Source organism: Lagenorhynchus albirostris, chromosome 9 (genome assembly GCF_949774975.1).
Source record: "Lagenorhynchus albirostris chromosome 9, mLagAlb1.1, whole genome shotgun sequence".
NCBI classification, from domain to species: Eukaryota; Metazoa; Chordata; class Mammalia; order Artiodactyla; family Delphinidae; genus Lagenorhynchus; species Lagenorhynchus albirostris.
In genome coordinates, this window is record NC_083103.1 from 4,449,790 (window position 1) to 4,476,250 (window position 26,461).

The window sequence follows — 26,461 nt, forward strand, 5'->3', positions numbered from 1 at the left end:
GCAGGAGGAGGGGTCGTGGTGCAGAGTGGGTGTCGGGCCTGGGCAGGGGTGGGGCGTCCCCACGAGAGGGGGCACAGCGAGGGCCGCCAGGCGGGGGGCGGGGCCCAGCACTGGCAAACGCAGGGTGGTCAAGCATGTGGGCCTGGCGGGAAGGACAGGCTCCATCAAGATGCTGGATAAATGGCATCTGGGGGGTGCTCCTGAGGGAGACTGAGGCCAAAAACCCAGACACCTGAACACCAGTGGCTCTGACGGCCCCGGGGATGGGAATGACGATGGGGCCGGGAGGGTGCAGTTGGTGACAGAGAAGGAGCCAGACCGATGCCCGGAGGCCCCGTGCAGGCCTGGTCTCTTCTCCAGCGGCAGCTCTAGGCAAAGCGCCGTCCTCAGTGCTGTCCTTCCTTCGAGCCGGACCCTGTGTTTTCCTCTCCAGTTCACAGTGCTACACCTGCCAACCTGAAACTTTCGTTCCAGTTGGTAGAAAATCAAGCAGAACAGGTACGTTTTCTCCCCCTTGTCGTTTGTCCCCAGGACAAGAGCTGCCCCGCGTGGCCGGCGCCCACCTCCCCCCTAAGGCCCCGAGTGTCCTGTGCTCACCGGTTCTCAACCACTTCGGAAAGTGACGCTTTGAGCAAAGAGGGGAAGAACGACCATCGGAGACACGTAACACACATACTGTGGAACACGTGCACACATTTTTATTTGGTTTTTAAATCACTTATATCCCTTTGAAACACAAAAAACTCTTGAGGATAAAAGAATACATCCACCTGGGGTTCTCTTCAATGAAGGACCCGGGAGGACACCTCCGGGGGCTCTGGGTCTGCAGGGGTCAGCAGCGCCGGCGCTCTGGGGCGGCTCTTTCCCGAAACCGTCACCAGGAACAGCGCCGAGGACGGGCAGGTGCCGGCCCGGGAGCCTTTGTAAACCACACCCGGGCCTGAGCTAGGGCCTGCACAGCAGCAGAATGGTTAGGGCTGTCAGGTCAGGCTGGGGCCACTGCAACCACGAGGGCACAGACAGACGACGGCCTCGGTGAAGTCACAGCCCCAACGAGGGGCGAGCCGTGCACGGGGGCACGCAGGACACATGCCAGCTCCGAGACGCCACCTGGGCGCCCTCTCCCCTGACGGGCTGAACGCTGGCTAGCCCTGGACGGCGGGGACATCACTTTTTTGGAGTTTGAGGCCCAGGCAGGGGTCCGAGGGAACAGAACCTTCCCAACGCCGGAAGCAGCAGCCCGTGATTCCGAGGGCGGGATCTCGGAAAATGGCCTGGGCCGGGAGTGAGGAAGGGGACGCAGCAGTCCAGGGCCTTCCCTACAACAGCCCTGAGAAGCAGCCACTGGCCCTAGCTGTGCCCCATGGCCTCTCCACCGCGACCCACCACATCAGAGCAGCTCACCGCCCCCGTCACCGGGGAGACAGCGTGGGTCTGCCTGTCGCACTGTCGCCAGGAGCTGCCGCCAGGGACAGAAAGACGCCGGGGGCAGCGCCACTCACCGGCAGCCACAGCTTCAGACACAGAGGCGGTGCAGGCGGTGGGGTTCCCAGCCTCACTTCCCCTTCTCCTTCCTCTTGCCCCTCCGCTGGCCGGTCAGCTGGTCCAGCTTCTTGTCCAGCCTCCTCTGCAGCTGGGCCCTCTTGGCAGGGTCCAGGGACCTGTCCTTGGTCCCGCTGCCGGCGTAGAGGACCCCTTCCCGGCTAATCCTCTGCCGCGCATGGGCGCGAGCCCTCTCCCCACAGCCGTGGATCTGGGGGACACAAGAGGCAGTGCTGTGCTGGGGGCGGAGGAAGAGGCCCCCAGTTCTGCCATCGCAGAGCCTGGGGGTCAGGAAGCCCCAGCACCAACCTCGGAGGGGCTCCCTACCCTTCCCGCACATGGACCCTCACCTACAGGCTCCCAGGGGTCGGGGGCAGGCAGGGTCCACACCCTCACAGGGCTGGCAGCTAGAGCCCAAAACCCTTCCTGCAGCCCTGCCCAGACCCTCCTCCGAGCAGATGCCAGTGCAGGGCCGGCTCCCACACCTCCCTGGCAGGGTGATGTCAATCTGCTTGGCGGTGACACACACACAGGCCCACAGTTTGTATGTGGGTGACACACCCATGTGCACAGGTCCAAAGTTTATATGTGGGTGCCACACACACGCACAGGCCCACAGTTTGTATGTGGGTGACGCACACACACACACACAGGCCCACAGTTTGTATGTGGGTGACACACACACGCACAGGTCCAAAGTTTATATGTAGGTCACACACACACAGGCCCACAATTTGTATGTGGGTGACACACAGGCACAGGCCCACAGTCTGTATGTGGGTGACACACACGCGCACAGGCCCAGTCTTTATGGGGTGCATACACCCAGGATCTGCGTCCTGGAGACAAAGCCCTGCCGCCCTCCCCACTGCCCGAGCCCGGGGGTCCGCGTACCTCGGGCAGGTGGTGGCTGAGGCAGTAACGGCGGCCGCAGTGCAGACAGAGCTGGCCCAGGGTTACGACGCTGGCTGTGCACTCGGCGAGGCCGCAAGTGTTGTCAGCCTTGATGGCGGCCGAGACCAGGGCGTCAAAGTCCTCCCCGGCGGGCAGATCTATGGCCATGGGTCCTGAGGGGAGAAAGGCGTCACCCGAACAGGCAAGGAGAAAGAAGTCGGACCGGAACTCTCCCACTGGGCCCACGTCTGCCCTATCGGGCAGCTGCGCCCGGCCTCCTGCTTTCGGGGCCACAGCGCGTGAGCAGATGCACCATCGAGCTGGGTCCCTCACTGAACCGACGACCACTCACACCAGGCAGTGAAGGCATGAGTCTCCGGAAAGGGCTGGCCGTGCAGGGAGCAGGCCTGCACAAAGTTCATCCTCTTAAATCCAGAGAAGCACTTAAGTGTGAGAACGTTCCTTACCTCGTTAAGTATAAAAACCCTGAACTACCACGCCTCCAGGGTAATGGTCAGATGAACTCCTGCACGTTCACCGGCCAGGGCTCATGAAACCTTAATGTTCGTAACCAGGTGTGTGAAAATCTTTTACAGTTGTAGGAAAACGCTCAGAAGAGGAAGAGAGATACAATTATAACATGGCCGTAATTCTGTAATTACACCATAATTCCGGCTGCTTGAAGCAGCCTTTCAAACCCCGAGCAGTGCCAGCAGCTGTGAAGTGGGGTGATGTCTCCCCAGGGCGCTCGGTCCTCAGGTGGCCATGCCCCACGCCTTCCTCTGGAGGGGAGCCCAGTTCCTCCAGTCATGCCTTCCTGGCCCCCGTCCTCCATGGCAGTTACACGTTCCCAGTGGGGTTTAAACAGGAGGGAAGCATCTCCTTCCCCCATCAGAGTGTCAGCGCCCACAGGGCGGAGGTGGCGTCCGTCTTGCTCACTAGCGCAAGGCTTGGCACACGGAGGTCGCTCACTAAATCCCATGGAGCGAGTCCAGACGGACCCTCAGGCGCAGGGAGGCTGCTCTGGAAGCTGAGAATTACGCAGCTTTGCGCACAGGCATCAAGGGATACGGGGAACGGGACCGCCTTCGCGGTCTTGCCAAGAGGGAAGCGGCTGTAACAGAGCTCACCTAGGCGTCTACAGAAAATCCAGACCCTGGACCTTCAATCTCAGTATGGGACGGGGGTGCAGAGTAAACAGGCCCCGGGCGCCCCAGCAGAGGGCCAGCACAGCCCGGGATGCGACAGCGGAGTGCGCGGCCCTGCCTGGGACCCCGCGAGCCCGTGGAAGGAGCGCCGTTGCCACAGCAGGGCGCTGCGGCTGCCCCTCCGTTCCCAGGGGCCCCAGGCCCACCCCAGCTGCTCCTCCGGGCCCTTCACCTGCAGTAGAAGCTCTGAGGGCTCCCTACCTGCCGGGCCCTAGGCGAGGCCCCGGGAACACAGAGGACACTGTGACTAGCGCGGCCCTCAGGGAACTCAGACCACACCGACTGAAACCGGGCACAAAATGCAGGATTAGGGCAGGGGCACCACCGGGAAGGGGTCCTGATTCTTTCAAGGGTGGCAGGTGGGTCTGCGGTGGGGCAAACTCCCCAGTAAAGGGGACACCACGCCTGTGTTCTCGCGAGCCAACCAGCTTACCTTCTGCTTCTTTCTTCTTTTTCTTTTCTGGTAACTTCCGCGGCCCGGAGCCCGTGGCCCGCTGCTCCGGCTGGCTCCCCGCCCTCTGCAGTCTGTCCAGGTGCAGCGCCTTCAGGTCCGGCTGGCCCCGGCTGCTCTGCTCCCCGATGGCGGGCTCTGCCTGCGCAGGGCTGGGGGGCTCTGGACACAGAGGGGCTTTGCTGCCAGGCCCTGCCGGGGTTGCTGGAGCCGCAGGGGCCGCTGGGACCCTCTTGCTCACGGTGATGAACCGTTCCTTCCCCTCCCCGGCACTTTCGTGCCTCAGCCCGTACTCTTCCGCGATCTGATGGACCCACATCCTGTCTTGCGAATCCAGGGAGGCAGGGAACTCTAGCTGTGTCTTCTCACTCGCCACGAACTCCGTTATCACAGCCCTGAATTGCTCTGCGCCATCTCTGCTCCTGGCCCCCTCCCGGCCGCCTCCGTTGAGGCTGAGCTGAGGCTGGGCCTCGGAGGACAAAGGCGCCGTGCCCGGCTTCTTCCGACCCAGCGCGGCCCCCGTGGGCTGCCTGCTCCCAGGAGCCCTCCTAGCCGTCGCGGCAGAGCCGCGGGTCTTCACGCCGGCCTGGCCAGGGCCCTGGGCACCCTCACGGGAGTAGTTTTCAGGGACGATGTCATCGAGATACTCAAAGGCTGTGCGCACCTCCCCGTGCTCTGTGAAGTAGTCCACCAGCGTCTTCAGGAAGGCGTGGCTGCTGACGGTATGGGAATCGCAGACCACGGCCACGTGCCGCCGGGCGCGGGTGACGGCCACATTGACGCGCCGGTTCTCGGCGAGGAAGCCAACCTCACCTGCACACGAGCCGGGAGGGGGCACAGGGAGCAGGGACTAAGGGCTAGGAAGGCAGGTCTCCCCCCATCAGCGACCGTCACCCGAGAAGGACCACGCGGCTCCGTCCACCCCCACAGCCAGGGGCCCCGTCACTCAGCACCCACCCCTCAGCCCCCAGCCACCGTCTAGGACCGTCCCACGGTCCCACCTGGAGCTTTGGCAGCTTCCAGACTGCCGCCCATTCCCAAGTCGGTACGAAGTCCTCTCCCTAAGCCCAGACCCAGGACACAGCCCAGGGCTGCCGCTGCGGCCGACACACGAGGGAAAGCGCCAGGGACGTTCCAGTGTGTTCTTCCCCCACCTCAGCTTATCCCCTCCTCTTATCTGTTGCCAACCTCGTACTGGAAACGACTCCCAGAGCCCGTTAACTAACAACTGTTTCTGAGTACAGTTTTCTTACCAGATGGTACATCCACACGCCCTGGCCGCAGAAGCCATGCCCTGAGGCTAAACTGGCCTGGAGGCCAGGAGACAAGCTCTGGGCTCTTGGGCCCCCTCTGCAGCAGCGTCCCGGTCTCCCCAGCCACCCCACTCGGCTTGCGGGACCCTAGTTCCCCGAGCAGGGATCGACCCTGGGCAGGGAAAGCGCCGAGGCCTAATCACTGGGCCACCAGGGAAGTCCTGGCTCCGCACCTTTCCTGTTGGATCTGACGAAGGACAGGATCACAGCCTCCTTCTCTCGGCCCTGGAAGCCGTCGACAGACTTAATCTCGAGCTCCGGGTGCCTGTGCGTGAGGCTCTGTCTGAGCAGGTCCACCTGAAACACCAAGCGAGGCCACATGTCACAGCCCAGGTCAGGGCGGCCTGGACGCGCTGCCGTTCAGCCCGGCGGAGGCCTGGCCCGCAGGAGCCTCGGGGAGAAGGCTTCCGAGAGCCGCCTTTCCCACGGGCGTGCGCACGACAGACCCAGATAGCACACAAGCGTGGCAGCTGTGACCCACACCCCAGCGCTGACGTGCGCGTCACCATCTCGCTTGGCTCAGGCTGCGCGTCACCATGTCGCTTGGCTCAGGCATCCCCACGTGTGACGCCTCCAAACCGGGACGGCAACTGATCAGCCTCAGAATGCTTTGAAGCAGGTACGTCTTTCCTACCAAAGCAGGCAGGCTTTGCTTCACGAGCACAGAGGCACCGAGAGGGGAAACGGCAGAAAAGCCCAAGAGAAGGCAGCAGACGCCTGTTGTGTCTGCTGGTCCCGACCCACCGCCTTCTCCAGGCGACAGCCGCGCCCCCGACCTTCCTTCAGGCAGCCTCCGGAGCCGCGCCAGCCCCGTGGTGCCCCACGAGCCGGAAGGCTGACCCCGGGAGGGGCGAGGACCCCTCATCCCAGCGGCTCATGGACGGGACAACCTGAGCCGGACCGATAAGACTCAAAGCTGAGACTCCCGTGGGAAATGCCATAAAGAGACAGGCGGCGCCCCCGGGACCACCCTGGAAGGATGACGTCGTGCTGAGGCTGCCTGGCCCCCGAGGGCAGGCCTGAAAACGCAGCCGACACAGCAAACCAGGCGAGAGCCCAGGATGGGGCAGGGGATGGCATGGCAGGCGGGAAACACGGACAGGTGGACAGAGGCCGTTGCTGAGGTCATTTGAGCCCTGGATCCAGTCAGGATGTGGTCAGTTCCACCCTGGAGCTTTCGTCCTCTGGCCCCTCTGGGGCGGCAAGTCGCCCCGACACACAAGAGACAGCGGAGCCCCACACCTGCAGGTTGTACGGCGTGATGATGGCGATGTCGCCGGCCTGGACACCGGCGTCCACCAGCGCCTGGACATGCAGACTGACGAGGCGCACTTCACCTGGAGGGAAATGGACGACTCTTCAGCACGAGGTGGGGCAACGCCTGTTTTTTAAGCACTTTTCCGTCTGTGACGACAGGCTGCTCTCACACTGGGCCTGACTCCTGCGAGCCAACAACCTGGGGCAGAGGGGCCACCAGGCCCAGCAAACAGCGCACAGGACCCACAGCTGACGGGAGTCTCCTCTTAGTGGAAGAACGGCCGTGCGACCCATTGACTGGCAGCCCTGTGAGTGAGCCAGGGTCGCGTCCCAAGGCCAAGCCAGGCCACGCCAGGCCACTCGGTTCTGAACGAGGACACAGGACGCGGCCTGGGCCCACCTGCTCCCTTGACTTGGGGCCGCCCACCCGTCGAGAACTCGACCTCCCAGGGCGTCTGGCTCAGGACCGCCGCCCCAAGGAGCGCCACGCCGTCGCCTGCTCCCCTTGCTCGCTCCGCTCCTCTCTGACGCGGGTAGCTGAGAGGGGCTTCGATCTTTAAAGAGCAGCCCAGGGTCGTTTTGGGCCTACGCAGGCAGGCTCACCAGGGTTCCCTTTAGACTGCTCATCCTCGTCCTCCAGCTCAAACAGCCCGCAGCCGGCCGTGTCCAGCAGCAGCAGGGGGACACCCGTCTCCTCCGTGGCAGCCACTCCCGGGAGATCCCTGCACACAGGTGAGACTGAACACACGAGGCCCCGGCGGCAGAGCGGCGCTGGGGTCCCAGGAACAGAAGCCCCGCTGCCCTTCTCCCCCAGCTGCCCCTCTCCCCCGACAGGACAACGGGTGGTGCAGAGAGCAAGGGACCTCAGACTGCAGGAGCCCGACCCAGCTCTCCAGGACAAGATGCAGAAATCTAGTCTCAGAAGCGCCTTTCACGTTCAGATCTTTGTGGAACGTGGTTCCGGTGACACAGGGGACAGGGGTGTAGCCGAGTCACTCACCGCAGGAGGCGCCCGGCCACGGAAGGGTGGGTCGTGAGCTGGCCGTGGTACAGGGCCTCCGAGGCCCAGCGCGCGATGGCCTGGTGCATGCGGTACTGCACGCTCAGCATCCGCACCGACCCGGCGCCATGCCCTTCCGCCAGGCGCTCCATCAGGCTCAGCGACAGCCCCGCCAGTGCGGCCCTGCCCCAAGGAGAGGACAAGGAAGGAGGGCCTGAGTCCCGAGTCCAGCCTAAACCAGGGGCCGGGGAGGAAAGCAGTCCTCAAACCTCAGCACGCAACCCATGCCCCACTTCTGACCTAGAACTAAGGGTGCGGCCCCTCAGAGGTGCCCACGTCCTAATCCTGGGACCTGCAAGCATGGGACCTCAGTGACAAAGGGGAGGAGCAGAGATGGGAGATGATCCCGGGTCATCCGGGAGGGCCCACGTCACCACAAGGGCCTCCTAAGAGGGAGGCAGAAGGCCAGCATCAGAGAAGGCGATGTGACGAGAGCCCTGAAGATGCTGCAGAGCCGGCTTTGAGGACGGAGGAGGGGTCACAGGTGAGGCAGGCAGGTGGCTCCGGAAGCCGGGAGAGGCAAAGGCCCGGACTCCCCCCGGGGCCTCCGAAGGAGCCAGCCCCGCCCACACCTTGATCTCAGCCGCAGAGGCTGATCCTGGACCTCCAGAACTGTAAGGTGACAAAGCCCCGTTGCCTGAGTGCGTGGTAATTTGTTACAGCAGCTGAAGGGAACTAACACAGACAAGTTTTTGAAAATTCCAACACCCTCCGGCCGTCAGGAGTCCACTACTAACGACAGGAGCAGCTGACGGTTGCTGGTGCTTTCCCACGCACCAGGCACTGCTCTGGGCACTTGACACCGACTAACTCGCCTCATCCTCACACAACCTGAGCCGGTTACTGGTACGCTTCCCTTGTTCCACACGAGGAGAGTGAGACCAGCCCGAGGCCGCCCAGCCAGTGAGCCGCAGAGCCAGCACCAGGTCAGGCGGCCAGGCTCCAGAGCCTCCTCTCACCACGGAGGGAAAGTGCCCAGTGTTACCCAGGCATCCGTCCTCCCTCCGTAACTGACCAGGCCTCTGCAGTTAACGCTGTTTAATAAAGGTACCAACCAAAAGCAGCGCCAAGGACAGGAGGGGTGAGGTGACTACCAGCCCCAACCACAAACCAGAGACACCCAGCACGGCCCACAGACAGACATCCCCCCAAATCACCCTGCTTTCTCCACGGACACCATACGGTGCCCCCTCCCCGAGCCCACACCATCCACCCAGAGACCCGCTTCCCAGGACCCCCCGGGCCTCCTCCGGAACCAGCTGCTGAATCGACGCCCCCGAGGCCCCGCTTCTGGAGAGCGTCCGAGCCCCTCCCCACGTGCACGCCCGCTCCCACCAGGACGATCTTCCAAATCACGTTCCCCCGTCTCCCACTCTATTCACCCCACGCTCTGCACCCTCACTCTGAAGCCCCCGGCCGGACGCCCCTTCCTGGGGGACCCTGACCTGCACACCCCTCAGCTCCAGAGTCGCCACTCCCCTCCTGCGAGCTCCACAGACGGCCTCCCTCGCACGGACTGGAGGAGACCCTCGTCTCCAACAGCAGCAGCAGGGAGAGGTCTGCTCGTCTCCTGATCTCGCGGGGGCCTCAGCCTCTGGGAGCCACCCCTGGATCTGGGCGTGGGAGCTGGCCCGGAAGAGGCCAGTTTGCTCAGGGACGCCAAGTGCCAGGCCTTGTCCCCAGGCCTCACAGGCCTCACACTGCCGCTGGGAAGTAAACGATGGACTGACACACACCACCGCCAGGAGTGCCGAGTGCTGACAAAGCCAGGCGAGCAAGCCGTCAACGGGGATGACAGAGAAGTGAATGAAGGGCGGTCGGGGCCCGACACCCGGGGAGGAGGGACGGAGGGGCCCGCGTGGCCGGAGCCCTGGGGGTCTGCGGACAGGGTGAAGAGGCCCAGTGGCGGCAGCAGGCCGCACCCGGGAAGCAGTCACACCACCAGGGACTGACTGCTGCGGCCCTACAGCGGCAGGAGCGCAGTCCCCGAGCCACCCCTCGTGTCCTCAGCGGAAGGACGTGCCTGCAGATGAGGGCCAACGAGCCAGAGCCAGTCACACTCCCCCGGGACCCCCGCGCGAGCGCGCACCCCCACCTGCCGCCCCGTTAGAGGACGTCAACGCGACAGGCAGGGGCTGAGCACGCGCCCGGTTCTGGGGCGACAAGCATGGACACCACTCGACCCCCGACCTCAGGGACACACGTCTGACCGAGCTGCCGTCTGAACGAGCAAGTACAGGAGCCCACGGAGGACGGCACCCCCGGCGGGATGAGAAACACCACTGCTCTCGGAGCTGCTGCCCGGGCGGCCTCACGGTGTGACCACCCAGCTCACGCCGGAGCCCGCACGCCCAGAGAAGGACCCGAGCTCAGGGCTCCCGCTCCCGCTCCGCTTCGCCCGGGGCACCTTTTACAGCCAGCCCTGAGAGCGAAGCCCGGGAAAAGCCAGCGGCCTCGGCCCCAACCAGCTTATAAATGACAGGTCTGCTAGCCGCTCTCTAGTGACCTGGGCTGGACGGCTGCCCCTCCCCTGCTGGCCGCATCCCCTCTTCTGGGATCTGTGAGTCATACATCTTGAGACCCTACTTCCTCTGTGCGGTGTAACTGAAACCGCGCCTCCGATCAGGGGGACCCCAGGCTTTTCCCTCCGCCAAAGTGGGGGCTCAGATGCCCAGGGAGCCGCCTGCCCACCGCACATCCTTAAGTCAGCACATCGGCCAGGCTTCCCAGCACCTCCAGGACCTCTGGCTGAGCCCGGGGCTTCTGGGCTGGGCTTCGAGGGACAGACACAGGGGTGGCAGCTGGGGGCGGAGGGGCCTTACTTGTGAGAGAAGATGGTGGGGGGCAGCTGCCTGTGGTCTCCGGCCAGGACGCATTTCCTGGCCTTCAGCAGGGGGATCCAGCAGCTGGCCTCCAGGGCCTGGGCACACTCGTCAATGACCACCATGTCGAAGTGGCCTTCTGGCAGCAGCTTCAAGGGGCCGTCCGAAGAGGCACCTGGTTGAAATCAGAACCGTAAGCCTTTACAGGATGCACCAGCTGCAGTCACCCCAGAAGAGCCACCGACAAGCCACTGCTTCATCATCTAGTCTTGTATTAAGGCTCGTGTAATAGGACTGCACCTTGGAATAAAACCTGGGCAGGACGTTCCGGAGCTCACGGTTCCAGCCACTCCACGTGTAAGTGTGAAGCAGTGCGCCCCTGGTCACGGCCACGCCAACGTTTCATTCACCAAAATCAATCACCGCTTTGGGGCTGGGACCCCAAATCCTTGGAAGGCTGTCTTAATTCTAAATGTAATTTCTGTATCATTTTCTGAACTTAGAATTTAGTTAATTCTCTTCTTAGGTGTTCTCTTGAACACACAGAAAATGAACTGCTGGGCGTTCACCCAGAGGAAAACCCCTACGTACCAGCAACACAGAACCACTGCACCAGTGCCTCCTCCGTGGAACACAAGAGCCGTACAGTGGAATGAGGTCCCGTGTGGGCGAGACCCGGGGCCCGCGCCCACGCTCACAAACAGCGGTGAGGCCTTGGGCAAGCCACCCGACCCCTACAAACAGACTGTTACACACACCACATGCTAACAGAGCACGGATGTGTCAAATAACACATCCTGGTTACCCAGATACATATATAAAAATGTAGCACGTGTTAAATAATACGTATCAAGTGCCTGCCACAAGATGAGAGGCTTTAACAGACGCTACAGATGTGAGTTCTTGCCCTTTTCCCCTAGATTAATGACGCTACGACGTATATTATCTTATGATTAAGACCTACATCTCGATGACTTTTCAGAGACGGTTAGGGAGTCTGTCTGCAGAGAGGGCAGAATCTGGACGGGGCTCTGGATAGCTAAGAGCTGTGCCTGGATTATGGCTGTGATTTCACGCTGCAGAGGGAAGCGCTTCTAGGAATCTCATTCCAGTTCCCCAGTCTAACCAGGAGGGACCTAAAAGGCCACATGCTGACCTTGCACGGAGGGGCAGCTGTGATTCCCAGCGGGTGCTGCATTGAAGTCAGTCAGAGAAGAATGTGAGCAGAAGCGGCTGGATAAGGGCCTCTGAAAACTCCCTCCACCACCAGAGCAACGAGAACACTGGCAGAACTGGCAGAACCGACTCTTTCAGAACTCCAGAAATCAATCAAACGCTTACAGCAATCCAGGAGTGTATGCTCCGAAAACTGACTAACTCTGGGCAAGCAGAGCGGGCTCTGTGGCATTCCTGGGCACAGGCACCGCTCCCAGCTCTGTGCTGGCTCTGAAACCAATGGCCTGCAGTCACAGTGAAGAGCAGCGGTCTGCCCCACTGGGGACAGAACTCCTTCGAAGCCCCGCCCCCAGAGAACTGTCACTGTCAGACTTGCTGCTGGTTCCCTGGAAGGTCCCACTCGCAAGACTGTCTTTATTTGACCTGACTTGGAGCTCGCCCTGTGCAAACAGCCCCTCCCCAGGGGGTGTCAGTGGGAAACAACCAGAGGCCACTGTTGCACACGAGTGCTCTCGGAGGCCGAGGATAACAGCTGGTGCAAAGCAGGATGACCAGAAGCTTTGAAGGAAAACCTGGGGAGTGAGACGTCCGTGGGCTCTGAAAGCTCAGACACGTGGTCGAGAACCTAGAAGCCACACTCGTGTAAGGGCTGTGTGCACACTCGGGAAAGACCAGAGGAGGCCCTACGCACTCACCTCTGGCTCACCTTGGGGCTCTGCGCCCACAGGAGGTGAGGGTGAGGGATGTCTGAGAATGACGTCCCGCCAAATAGAGACTATCGATAAAGACACAGAAATTATTTAAAAAAAAAAAAAAGTCTGCAGTTGAAAAGTACAATAACTGTTATTCACTGGAAGGGCTAAACAGCAGATCTGAACAGGGAGAAGAATCAGGAAACAGGCCAACTGAATTATTCAGTCTGAGGAACAGAAAGAATAAAGAATGAACCCCATGACCAGCACCTTGAAGACCATCAAGTACACGAACGTGCGCATAACAGGAGCCCTAGAAGGAAAGGAGAGCAAGAAAGGGGCCAAAAGAATATTGGAAACAATAATGGCTGAAAACTTCCCAAATCTGATGGAAAACAATGCACACATCCAGGGGACTCAACACATCCACGTGCTTAACCCGAAGGGAGCACACCGAGACTCTTACCACAGTCAAGCTGCCGAAAGACAAAGAAGGAAGAGCAGGAGAGAAGCAACCTGTCACATACAAGGGATCCTCAGTAAGACTAACCCTGCGTTCTCAGCAGAGACCACAGAGGCCGAGAGGCGGGGGTGACGCAGTCAAACAACTGAAAGGAAAAGGCTGCCAACCGAGAACGCTACGTCTAAAAACAGAGTCACTCGAAAACAGAGGAGCAAAAAGATAATCCCAGGTAGAGAAAAGCTGAGACCTGCCCTTCAAGAAATACTAAAGGGAGTCCTTCAGGGTGACATGAAGAACCCTAGACAGTAACTCAAATCCACACCAAGAAGCAAAGAGCACCAACAGAGGCAACTCCACAGGTAAGTACAAAAGACAGTATGAGAGCATTTTTGTAATTCTGGTTTTGTCCTATCTGATTTAGAAGGCAACTGGGTGAAACAATAATTACAAAGTCAATCAGAACCTGCACTCCGTTCCCTAGAGTAGCCCCCATGAGAGGCTGTGTCAGACAGACCCTAAGGCAACCCCCTCCTTGACCCTGGCCTCCCGGTATTCACACTCCGTGGAATACCCTCCCCTTAAGTGTGGGCCAGACCCGTGCCTTGCTTCTGGCCAAAGGAATATAGCAAAGATGATGGGGTGTCACGTCATGGTAACATTACAGAAGACTGTAACCCATCTTGCTACAAGACTCTCTCACTTGCTGGCTTTTAAGAACCAAGCAGCCACGTTAGAAAGGCCTAAAGCAGCTAAGTGTGGTCTCCAGCTGAAGTGGCTATCTTTATACCAAAGTAGACTTCAAAAAAAGAACATACTAGGGATACAGAAGGTCATTTCATAATGATAAATTGGTTAATTAATAAAGAAAACATGACGTTTACGCCCCAAGTAAAAGAGCTACAAAGGCCACAGGGAAAACGCTGACAGACTCCAAGGAGAAATAAACGAACGCGTAGTTACAGATGATTTCAACACCCCTCACTCGGTGACAGGACACACAGACAGAAAATCAGGAAAATACAGACTTGAACGACAGTCATCAACCATTATAAAACGCTGTGACAAAACCAGACAGCCCATTCTTTTCCAGTGTACGTGGAACATTCACAGAGACCACATTCTGGACCATAAGATAAGTCTCAATGAAATGATCCAAGTCGTACATAGTACGTCCTCTGTCCACATGGAATTAAATTAGAAATCAATGACAGGAAGCTATCTGGAAAACCTCCAAATATTTGGAAAGAAAATGACACATTTCTAAACCATCATGGGTCAAAAACAGAAATTAAAAGGGAAATGAGACAATATTTCACAATGAATGAAAATGAAAACCAATACATCTGAATTTATGGGATGCCGTGAAAACAGTACATGGAGAAACATTTATAACACTAAATGCCTATAGTATAAAACACAACGGGTCTCAAATCAATACAAATCAATGATCTCCGCTTCCAGCTGAAGAAAACAGAAATTGAAGAGCAAACTAGACCCAAGTGAGCAGGAAGAGGGAAATAATAGGAACCAATGCCGAGATCAATGAAACAGAAAACAGAAAAATAACATAGAAACCTGGTGACACCAAAAGCCAGTGCTCTGAGGTGATCAATAAATTAATAACCCTCCTGCCAAAAGATCAGGGAAAAAAGAGAGGATACAAATTACCAACATCAGGAACAAAAGAAGTGACATTGTTACTGATGCTATAGACATTTTTTAAATAAGGAGTTATTATGAACAACTTTATGCCTAGGAATTGAACAACCTAGATTAAATGGGCAAATTCCTTGAAAGACACAAGCTCACTCAAGAAGAGACACCCTGAATATCCTATATCAATTAAAGAAGTTGAATTTGCAGTTAAAAACCTCCCTACAGGGAGTCCCCTTCCCTGGCAGTTCCGTGGTTAAGACTCGGCACTTCCACTGCCATGGTCCAGGTTCAGGCCCTGGTTGGGGAACTAAAATCCCACCAGCATGCAGTGTGGCCAAAAAAAAAAAGAAAAAGCCTCCCTACAGAGAAAACTGCAGGCCCAGAAGGTCTGGAATTGGTGTGTTCTACCCAATTGTAAAGACAATTCTACCAAACTCTTCCAGAAAACCAAGGAAGAGGGCACACCCCCAGCCCTCTTCGAGGCCACATGGGCTGGAGGCCCGTCCCCTCACCTGTGTTTGTCGAGAGGACCACGTTGGCCGCAACCAGGCTCTCCAGCATGGCTGCTTCCTCCCTCTCCTTCAGCTCCTTCCTTAACACCTTGATTTCATTTCGAAAATTACTTTTCTCTCTTTTATTCCGGGTCTTTTTGCTTTTTGCCTGTAAAGAAAAGCAAAGAAAACATCATAATTCTGGCTCGACTTTGCACTTATTTTAGCTCCTTTTAATTCACAAAATGCTTTTATTTCTCATCAGTTGGTCCACTCATGTAAGTCCCTTCAAAGGCGCTAAAAAGTCAAAAGTCTTTCTTGAAGGAGCATCAGATCCACACAGGTGACACCCTGACTGGCCTTAGAGCCACTGTCACCTCCACAGGGAGAGGGAGGAAGGGAGAGTGTAGGTCCTCCAAGAACCGTAAGCTCAGCGGAGCCCAGGGGTGGGAGCCCAGCCCCACCCTGCACAGCCATCAGACATACTCCTGGGGAAGAAAAAGCACCTGCTCGTGCCAGGATTTGGGACTTAGTAGTTTATACAGAGAGAAGCTGAGCTTCTCTCACTATTCCACATTTGTCAAGAGAGTAAAATATTTTCTTCAGCCCCCAAAATGTCTACCTAGACCCTGACTTACTTCCATATGCAAAAGACACGTAACCCCTTCCTTATCTGTGATTTCTGCTTTGGAGAAGGGGTTTTAGCCGGAATGACAGGAGGGAGGTGTAACTTACAGAGAAGAGAACTCTGAAAAGCACGGACTTTTTTTTTTTTTTAATTTATTTTTGGCTGCATTGGGTCTTCGTTGCTGCATGCGGGCTTTCTCTAGTTGCGGCGAGCGGGGACTACTTTTGGTTGCGGTGCGCAGGCTTCTCATTGCGGTGGCTTCTCTCGTGGAGCACGGGCTCTAGGTGTGCAGGCTTCAGCAGTTGTGGCACACGGGCTTCAAGAGTTGTGGCTCGTGGACTTCAGTAGTTGTGGCTCGCGGGCTCTAGAGAGCGGGCTCAGTAGCTGTGGCGCACGGGTTTAGTTGCTCCGCGGCATGTGGGACCTTCCCGGACCAGGGCTCGAACCCGTGTCCCCAGCATTGGCAGGCGGATTCTTAACCACTGCGCCACCAGGGAGGTCCCAAAAAGCATGGATTTATAAAGGAACAAGAAAATGAAATTGGGCTTCCCTGGTGGCGCAGTGGTTAAGAATCCGCCTGCCAGTGCAGGGGACACGGGTTCGAGTCCTGGTCCGGGAAGATCCCACATGCCACGGAGCAACTAAGCCCGTGAGCCACAACTACTGAGCCTACATTCTAGAGCCCGCGCGCCACAACTACTGAGCCCGTGCGCCACAAATACTGAGCCCACGAGCCACAACTACTGAAGCCCGCACACCTAGAGCCAGTGCTCTGCAACAAGAGAAGCCACCACAATGAGAAGACCACGCACCGCAACGAAGAGCAGCCCCCGCTCGCCGCAACTAGAGAAAGCCCGCGCACAGCAACAAAAACCCAACACAGCCAAAAATAAATAATTTATTAAAAAAGGAAAATGAAATCATCCACATGTGTGACAGCGCGAATCACATCACTGCAAATTCCTACAGCGCCTTTAACCTTCAGTAACATGCGTGTGTCCTGGTCTCCATCCCTGGGGTTCCCACTATTCCACAGGTCCGTGGGGAAGGCTGAGTCTCTGCACCAGCCCCCGACACGAGGAGAGAAATGTGAGGCAGTGAGATGGGCTGGCGGTGAGCAAATACAGGGCAGGACACGCGATTAAGGGAACTGGGGGCGGACGTGTAAACTAGAGAACCAAAGAGCTCGAAAGTTCTGAACTGCACGAGAAAACTCCATCTCAGATTAACCTATCACCTACCTAGTTCTCTTTCACAAGGATTACACCATGTTTTATATTAATGGACTAGAAATTTAGGGAGGATGCATATTTTCTGAATTTTTATTTTCAGGCTGCTTTTTTTTTGCTGGTCGATATCATCCAGCCAACATGCCAGACATAGGGAATCCTTAAGAGGAATATTTTCTGCAAGACAATTGCTCGCCTCTTCATGAAACTATCTTGAAGACAGGTGAGTCCCTGTTCAGTGCTGAGCACAGGGGCAGTCCCAACGTTCAACATAAGTACATGAATCGGCAAAGGCCAGAGAAAAGCAAGAGGATACAGTGTACTCCCGGCAAAGACTGCAGATCACGAAACCACACGCAGAGCAGACACCGGCTGAGAGCTACTCACGAAGGCCTGGTCGATGTCCTTCCTGATGTCAGCCACAATCCGGGTGCCGTCACCCCGCGCCAAGACCGCGTCCAGGGAATGCTGCTGCACAGACTCCAGGAGCCGTGCGGGGTGCCCGAGGCGCAGGAGCCTCTGCTTCCACTGGGCCAGCTGCTCGACCAGGTTGTCCACGGCGACGTTAGAGGGGGCGCAGCACAGAACCTGGGGAAGCACAGCACAAACTCGGGCTTGGTGATTTCTTTTTTAACGAAATCACTTAAGTTTCTGTTAAGCAAATGGAAAGTCCAAAAGTTAAAGAGAGGAGGGTGGAACGTGCGCAACCAGTAACGTTACAGTGTAAACGTCCGGCTGTAAGGACGGATGCAGACAGTCTGCAGGACATGAGTTACTGGAAACTGACACAACATCTGGATACTAGACCTCGGGTCTTAAGAACCTGTTAGGCTCCAAAGGACCCGAAAGGATGCCCGGCAACTGGAAGGAAAGGCCTCCAAGTGCCCTGAGATGATCAGGGCTGGGACACCCGTCTCATCACCCATCAAGTCACTTTATCGTCAGAAAAAGCGGAACGAGGAAAAGCCTTTGTGAACAGGCTCAATCTTGCTTCCAGAACTGCAGTCTGGCTCTTAGGAGGGGGTGGAGCAGGCAGGGGAGGCAGAGAGGAGAGTCCCCACCCCATCTAGGTGGCCAAAGGCGGTCTGCACCAAAGCGTGAACACAGGTATCTCCTGTTTCACTGTTTCCTGAAACAGAGGCACCCAATTAAACCATCAAATCTGCTCCCTGCCAGTAAGTCATCTTTCACCAGCTTTTCTTGGTAAACATCTTGCCAAGACAGTCATTTGCAGGAGACCATTGGACGTGGCCTTGTAACCAACATGGATCTCCCTGCAGGAGCAGGGGCTCTGGGGAGAGTGTCGCCCGAGTCTGAGTCCTGGCTCTGCCACCCACTGTGGAGGGACGGGGCCCGAGACCATGGAGTCCCCGCACCCGGGGCTTCTGTGAGGATTAAAGGGGCGAACTCTGGAAAGACTGAGAAACGTGCCTCGTTCGTAGGAAGCACCCAGGAGATGTCAACCTACAAACGTGGACCACATTGCTCTAATTCTTATCCTTATCCAACGTTTACGACCCAGAAAGGCTTTCTAGAAAGCTTTCCATGTGCTCAGAATCCACAATGACTTGTGTTGCTACAGATGAGGATGAAAGATCCTTTCTCAACCATTAAAAATCTAAGTGAACAACAATACACGATATCACATTCCACATCTCAGAAACCGGTAACCTGCACTCTGCACAACTCACCAGACCACCTGATCAACCAAAACACTTTTGTCTCCGGGAACTGGCTGCACGGTCTCCTCCTGAACGGCACAGACAGTCCCTGGTCACCTGCACGCCCGGCATGCCCAGCAGGGGTCTGAGCACAGAGCCTGGGTGCTGAGCAGACGCGGCTCCTGGACTGTGGCCTGGCCAACAGTAACCCAGACCTCACCACCCCAGACCAACAGTCCCAAGCGCTGGCAGAGACTGAAAAGGGCCCAGCCCAGTGCTCAGTCAGTAACCACTCAGGAACATTGCCGACCGAGTCCCCCAGAGCCCAGGCTGGGGCCCTGCTGGGCACCTGCGAGCGCAGCAGACCAGAGTGAGGGGTGCCGGCGGGGACACGGTGCCCGCTGCCCACCTTTGAGCCCTGTTTCACAGCTTGGAGAATGATTTCAACCACAGTGGTGGTCTTCCCGGTGCCGGGAGGCCCATGGATGATGGCGAGTTCCTTCTGGGACAGCGCGAACCAGACCGCTTCCTGCTGGGAGGCGTCCAGAGTGGCGTTGTAGAAAGTCAGGGGCGCTGCGGAACAAGCGACAGTGAGGACCCAGCTCCCCGTCACCCGGCACTCCCCGCCCCTGACCCCGCGTGTGCCGACAGAAATACGGGCTGTAACGGGGAGAAAGCCGGCCCTCGCCAGGGGTCGGCCAGTCAACGCAAAATCAACCTGCTTTGTTTTCCTGGACCAGGAATCTGCAGACTGTGGCCCGCAGGCCAAGCCCAGCCGGCCGCCTGCTCGGTGAGGCAGGTGTCCCGGGACACTGTCCCCAGCAGCCCGCCGTCGCACTGGCCGGCACAGCCTACAATGTTTACCATCTGTCCCTTTACTGAAAAAGTCTGCCAACTCATGCTCCAGAATAACAGCTTCTTGTAAAGTAAATGTTTCTGGGAACAGATTCATTTCTACCATAGTGGCCCTTTTTAAGCGCCCGTAAAATGATGAAAACAAACAAGAATTATGAGCAGATCCAGGACCATGTTTCTGTTCTGAATCTTCCATGGCCGAGTCTAATGACCTGCTTCGTAAGCTCCGTGCTCTGAGAGCAGGTGCCGCTGCATCCAGCCTCGCACCCGCAGCCTCCGCCCCGCGGTGCCCGCAGCAGAGACGAGCGCGCTGACCCCCACGGGCATAGGGCACCGACCCGGAGGTTAAGACGGAAAGCGACTCGGAGAGAGCAACGGAGCATCCGACCCAGAGCTCCTGCGTGTTCCCTTCTCCCCTGGACGCTGGCTACAACCAGGGCACATCGTGTTCCTTGAAACACAGCAAAAACAATGCTAGTTCCCTTCCCAGCTCATAGTAGCCTCTCGGTAAACAGTTGGCAGAAATAAAATCTTATTGAAATGTGAGTGCTTTTGGAATCTGAGAAGGTACAAAGCAGCCCTGAGCTAAGAGCCAACACACCGCCAGGGTACGAGCACCGGCGTGACAGGAAAAGGGTGTGGGGCAGCCCTTGTGTGAGAATGACTGAAGCTATACGGTAAAAACTGGCCAAGTCCAACACCTACGGGGTGGTTCAGTGACAGGCAGCTGCTTGATGAGGTGATAAACTCCTCTCAAAATGAGCTTCTCTAGGACACTGAAGGAGATGAGAAATTGCCCAGAGCACCGTGAGAACAGTCGGGGGGCGGGGGGTGTACATGGACACATGCGTGTGTCTGTATGTAAGTCAGACTGTTCTATGTGGACGTGGAAAAACAACTAGAAGAATACACACACGTATCAGTGAGGCTCACTCTAAGTGGCAGGTTTTCGAGTGATTTCTTTCCCTTGTTTATACGCTTCTTTATTTCCAAACGTTTTATGACTAATACATGGCACTCTTACAATTAGAAATAAACTGTCTTCAATTTACAGAATACTGAGAAAATAATCAAATGCACTTAGAACTGAGACTTCTCAAACTATAAAAAAATGCTATCGAGCATGAAGCATGATCAGTCATCCTCTGTTCTCACAGGGCACTGGGCTAGAAGAAATACCCTCGCATTTCAAAACAAAAATATTCGATATTTAGATATATTAGGAAGAACATCATAAAAAAAATGGAATGAACTACTTCTTTGACGCCGTGTACAGGAAAGAGACTTAGTTCTAGCAAGTCACACAAAGAAGCTTATAAAAAGACACTAAGGTAGATTTCTTCTCACTGTGCATTCTCAAACTCTTGCTAAAATGGCCCAGGGTCTCACTGTTCGAGATCCTGTCCATGGTGGTTTCAACCAGAAAAGGAAAACCACAAGCTCTTACGTATCTCACTGGCAGGGCTGGGGTCTGATCCGCCGAAGAGGACCTCTGTGAGCGAGGACGCGGGGCCAGAATGATACTTCTTTAGGGTAATCAGAGTTCTGCCAAAGGAGAAAATGAAAATTAGGAGCTTAGTGAAAACCAGCAATTAACCCAGCGCCCGAGGCTCCACGCGACGCTGCTGCCCGCCACCTCCCATGAGGGGCACGCGACCGACCCCAGACGGATGTGCCTGCCCTCTTCTGCCCAGCAGGAGGAAGGTGTTTAAGGAAAACGTCACATGTGACTTCCAGTCACACACACTTACTTTTTCAGTCGCTTATAAGTGACGTCGTTGGCAAGTTTTAACAGCCTGTAGGAATGCTCTTGGTCCAAACTCAACTGTAAATCATGGGACTCGTCAAAGGCCACGGTGACCCACTGCTGGGTGATCCGGGTCAGGATCCCAGTGGCCAACTGACTGTCTTCCTCATACAGACCCACTATGTCACCTACAGAAGCAAAGACCAGTTACATAAACGCTGAACAACGTTAAACGTGACTTACTTCATATAACAAATTCCAGCATATTTCAAACATTGTATCTGTTACTTTCATTAGAAATGAAATCAATAAAAAAAATACTTTTAACTAACATCATATGTGAAAATTTACTGGAGCTCAATGAACTGTTTAAAACAAACATGACAGTCAATAAAATATTTAAAGTCTTCCTCTGTGCCCAGCACTGTTCTGGGTGCTGGTCTATATTAGGAATAAAACACGGTCCCTGAGCTCACGTTAGGGAGGAGAGGAGCAAATACGAAAACCTACCAGGGGTCAGAGCCAAGGGCTTTAGTTAAGATGAAGTGCAGGGGCTTCCCTGGTGGCACAGTGGTTAAGAATCCACCTGCCAATGCAGGGGACACGGGTTTGAGCCCCGGTCCGGGAAGATCCCACGTGCCACGGAGCAGCTGAGCCCGTGAGCCACAACTACTGAGCCTGCGCTCTAGAGTCCGTGAGCCACAACTACTGAAGTCCATGCGTCACAACTGCTGAAGCCCGCGCGCCTTATAGCCAGCGTTCCGCAGCAAGAGAAGCCACTGCAATGAGAAGCACGCGCACCACAACGAAGAGTAACTCCCGCTCACCGCAACTAGAGAAAGCCCGCGTGCAGCAACAAAGACCCAATGCAGCCAAAAACAAATAAAATAAATGTATTAAAGAAAAAAAAAAAGATGAAGTGCAGCAGAGGGTGGAGAGGGACGAGGGTGCCATTGCAGAGTGTGTGGGAAGGGCCTCTCTGAGGGGTGACCCGTAAGCAGGGTGGGCCCTGGAAACAGTGGGTGAGCTCACTCACCTCTCCCCACGAGCTCACCTGGGGGAGAACATTCCAGGTGGAAAGGGAACACTGATGAAGGAGGGAGAGGGTGGTTTGTTGCCCACTCAGCTGGGCCTCCCCACTCCTGCGACAGCTGTTTGGTGACTCACCCGTCACCAGGCGAGTCTGAGAGGCTTCCCCCGATGCCGGGACGGAGCACACGACCCACACCCGAGCCAGTCAGGGCTTCACAAGCCCCCTGGCCAGTGGCTGGCTCGGGGATGGACAAGGGACCAAATCAGAGCCCCTGAGATGTGGTGAGACTTTTGGGTGGACAGCTGGAAGGATGCCCTCACCCTTCCCAGCTGGACCAGAAACTGGAGAGGGCGTGAGGGCTGAAGCTGCTACCGCTTGGGGCCTGAGAAGGAAGCCAGCCCAGGAGCGGGCGGAGCCGGAACACGGGGCGGAACTAAGCCCAGGCGACCTCCTCTGAGCCGTGCAGCCACCTTCCAGCTATCACAACCCAGGCGTCCCCCTCCTGTTCCAGCCCATCTGGCTCGGGGTTTCTGTCACTTGAACACAGACAGTTCTGACCAAACAAGAATCCACGCTGAGATGCAGCCAGGGCCTCCCACATACTCACACCCCATTTATTCCGAGTCAGAGTACGTGCCACACGTCAACCAAGCATGAGGCGTATTCTTAGTCCCAGCTGCTTTCCTTCTAGGCAATGAGTTTCATCTGCACCTTGAATCTTTTCTGTCTCCCGCCCCAACTTTTAAAGACAAAGAGCAGGTGGCAGCAGTGCCCCTGGGCCCGAGGTCTGGTTCTGTGCACGGGGACCTCCGTGAGGCTGAGTGCAGGCGACGCCGTCCCGACTGTGACTTCCCCACCGGCTGCCCTGAGTAGGGTCCCACATTGCAGAATTCACACCTCTCAGCTACAGAGCCTTAAAACTGCTCTTCAGGAGACGAAAAACTAACAACCCCACCTACATTTGATCAGAAGCCGAAGCAACACATCAGATTTTCAGCTCCACACTTTTTCACATAAACAGCTGACTTCCTGTTTATCAGCTATTCATCAACCTCTCAGGTCATTCACTCCGCAACACTTACTAACTGAACACATACTATTCCTTTGGTTTTCAGCGTTTACAAACGCCCTGCACATTCAGTCCCACCCACTCATCCTGATGGCGAGGCCGAGAGCTCAACTATAATCCCCGTGGTTCTGTTCTTCAGAGGACACGTGACTGACTCTCAGCCACTTAACAGCAAAGTGTAAGATCTGACTCCAAACCAGCAGCTTCCCCTCCTCCTATCTGTCTCCAAACCCAGCCCGTACTCCAAAAACTGTGGGGCAAGAGTCTAGAAAATCGAAATATGAAACCAACAAACTGTCACCACCAAAACAAGGCAGAGAGACTTTTCTAGTGGAAGTGCAGTGTTCAGCAGCGTTGCTCTCTCCCAGTTTCCAGGTCTGATCAAAAACAAGCGTTCCAGGGATTTCCCTGGCGGTCCAGTGGTTAGGACTCTGCGCTTCCACTGCAGGGGGCACAGGTTCGATCCCTGGTCAGGGAACTAAGATCCCGCATGCCGTGCGGCGTGGCCAAAGGAAAAAATAAAAATAAATAAAACAAGCATCCCAGGTGTGAGCTTAAGAAGCTTCTTCTAACTGCCCCTCCTTTCCAGCAGAGCTGCCACAAGTTTAGCCAAAGTATCCTTGGCACAAGGAAGGTCTGGGAATACACAACTACACACGTTGAACCATCTGGACCAGGGCTACTCAAGAGACATGTGAGAGTCATGTGTAATTTTACATTTTCTAGTAGCCATATTAAAAAACCAAAAGAAACAGGTAAATTTAATCACGTTTTACTTAACCCAATACATGAAAAATATTATCATTTCAAGATACAATCAGTTTTCAAAGAAATTCCTTTTGATATTCTAAATTTTTTGCACTAAATCTTCAAAATCTCATGCGCATTTTACACCAGCAGTGATCACTAGCCCTATTTCGAGCGTTCAATAAGCCCGCGTGGCTAGTGGCTGCCAGTCTGGGCAGTGCTGCTCTAAACTACCAAAAAGCCTCATAACTGCTGAATTTCTCAGTGAGAGCTTTCCATTACAATGCTTTATTCCCCAACTGGTCGTATGTGACCTGGTCTTTACAACCCACATCTGAAGACAGCAATACTCAAAGTCCACCTATGTCAAAAATGCACAGACCGGAAATAAAGCTGTTACTGGGAAGCACAGCTGCAGACATGCATCTCCTGGGCTCAAAGGTGACCAGCAACCGTCCGTACAGCCCGGTCCGCTGGCTGGATACCTGCAGCTTCAGCAAGCAGACGCCTCGGCTCTGGAGTTCTTTCGGAGAGACACTTTCCTGCCAGGACCTGGGAGACACCCAATGTTGAGACTTCAGTATTTGTATTTTACCAGTTTTCACTTCCAACCGTGCAGGAAGAACAGATGGAGATCTCTGCACAGGCACGAAGGGTGACCAGGGAAACTCCAAAACTGCCCCCCCTCAAACCTGCCCCCCCTATAGCCCCAGCGCGATCTGTGCCCTCCTCCCAGTTTCCCAAGACAGAACCTTCGCTCATCTTCACCTTCTGTCCTGAGTCCTGTGTGTCACTGAGTCCCACCAGGCCCCTCCCATTTGTACCCAGAATCCACCCCTGCCTCATCCTCGCCGCCACAGCTTTGGTTCAAGCCCACATCACTGGCCGTCTCTGGACTAAACTGAACTTCCTAACTTCCTTATCTCTGGGTTCTCCCCAGCCAATCCCAGCAGCAACATCCAACAGATCCCCCCTAAGATGAAAATCTATTTACCTCCCTGACCTGCCTAACTGCACCGAGGCCCATCCTCTGCACAGGAATATCATACAATCTTCTCCACAAGGTCCTTCCCAATCTGGCCCCCGCCTATCTTCCCATGGGTGCTTACTCTGTACTCTGAACCGTGCTGAGCCCTTGACTTAGAGATCATTGTGTTCCCACCTCACTGGTCTGCTGTGAGAATGATCTCATTTGACAGATGAGGTAACTAAGGCTGCAAAGTCATCCAGCCATAAATCATGGAGCTGGGATCCCACTGACGTCGACAGGACTGCAAATGCTCTGAACCATCACGATCAAAAACCTCTAAAACAAATCCTCTCCACTTGGGTAGCACAACGGTTGAGTGCAAACTCTGGGATCAGCCTGCCTGAGCTCAAATCCTGGCTCGACCTGTGTGACCTGGGGCACATGACTTAACCTCTGTCTCAGCCTCCTTAGACATAAAACGAGAATTACAGTAACCAACTTCGCAGAGTTGACGTAAGGTTTAAAGGGGCTGATGTATGTGGGGTGCTTTCACAGGCCTCAGTGTCATCTCTCAAAGTTTCAGCCCTACGGAAACAAGTCTGGCTTTCTCAGGGCTCCACCCTCGCCTGCAGGGCTGCCCTTCCTCCCCACATCTCTTCCAGGAATATCCTCCCCCGCCTCCACCTGAACCCCTATTTTTCTGCAAGCTGTGCTCAGGCACCACCTCCTCCACGAAACCAGCCTCAACCTAAGGCTCCCCAGGCTCAGCTGTCCACCCTCCTGCTCCCACAGCACTTTGCCTGCACACACGGGTCAGCATCTATCACGCTGGGAGGGAACTGTTTCCGCTCCCACCTGCCCCTTCCGCTCAAACCCAGCCGCCAGGGGACCATCAATGACTATCTCACTCGGGGCCTGGCACGGAACAGGCGCAGACACTGACAGAGGGGACGATGACGGAAGAGGGCTGAGAACACTTTGGGGATGGAAATGGGGAGAGAGGCAGGACCAACGAGGCAAAGTTCAGAGGGGGACTTCAGGGGGAGAACAGACCCTTCCTAAGGGTCCCCCAAACGGAACGGGCTGTCCCGGGGGGTGAAGAGGCTTCCATCTGTGTGGGAGGCCGAGCCCCTTCACAGCCGCGACCCGGACTCGAGGAGTCAGGAGGGCAAATCCCGACCCCCAGGCTGGTCAGGCCGAGCCCCCAGGAGGGAGGTCCGCCCGAAGTCTGAGCTGGGAGAGTAGGGGGGCCTAGGGGAACCGCCGGACCGAACCCGAGGCCCGGGCCGGCGGCCGTACCTGCGCTCCTCGACCTCCGCGTCCCTCTCGAGCGCCAGCAGGTCCAACTGCTTGTTCACGAAGCTCTCCACAGTCGCCGACGCCATGGCCGCAGTCCGGCCGGGGCCCGGAGCAGCCGAGGTCCCGAGCCGCCGAGTTCCGGCTGCCGCGAGGGGCGGTGCTCCCGGCCGGGCCCGGTGCGTCGACGCACCAGGTTCG

At 56.3% G+C, this 26,461-nt stretch overlaps 1 protein-coding gene across 1 annotated transcript; it reads right to left on the bottom strand.

Moving 5' to 3' along the window:
- Positions 1-676: 676 nt before the first annotated feature.
- On the bottom strand, positions 677-26,403 carry IGHMBP2 (immunoglobulin mu DNA binding protein 2). The gene is made up of 15 exons (XM_060158305.1): positions 26,264-26,403; positions 24,377-24,546; positions 21,150-21,333; positions 20,846-20,943; positions 18,953-19,116; positions 17,270-17,470; positions 15,047-15,194; positions 10,548-10,722; positions 7,666-7,848; positions 7,269-7,387; positions 6,651-6,745; positions 5,582-5,705; positions 4,078-4,908; positions 2,437-2,609; positions 677-1,753 (listed from the first exon to the last, which is right to left on the bottom strand). The coding sequence occupies exons 1-15, from the start codon at positions 26,347-26,349 to the stop codon at positions 1,556-1,558; spliced, it is 2,949 nt and encodes a 982-aa protein (XP_060014288.1). The 5' UTR covers positions 26,350-26,403; the 3' UTR covers positions 677-1,555.
- Positions 26,404-26,461: the final 58 nt, after the last annotated feature.

Excerpts from the sequence above, each read along its gene's own strand:
- IGHMBP2 (XM_060158305.1), bottom strand. The coding sequence starts at position 26,349 with ATGGCGTCGGCGACTGTGGAGAGCTTCGTGAACAAGCAGTTGGACCTG. Across the intron at positions 21,334-24,376 it reads CAGTAACAGCTTTATTTCCG|GTGACATAGTGGGTCTGTAT; the intron begins GTCTGTGCATTT and ends TTGCTTCTGTAG. Across the intron at positions 2,610-4,077 it reads AAAGAAGAAAGAAGCAGAAG|GACCCATGGCCATAGATCTG; the intron begins GTAAGCTGGTTG and ends TTCTCCCCTCAG.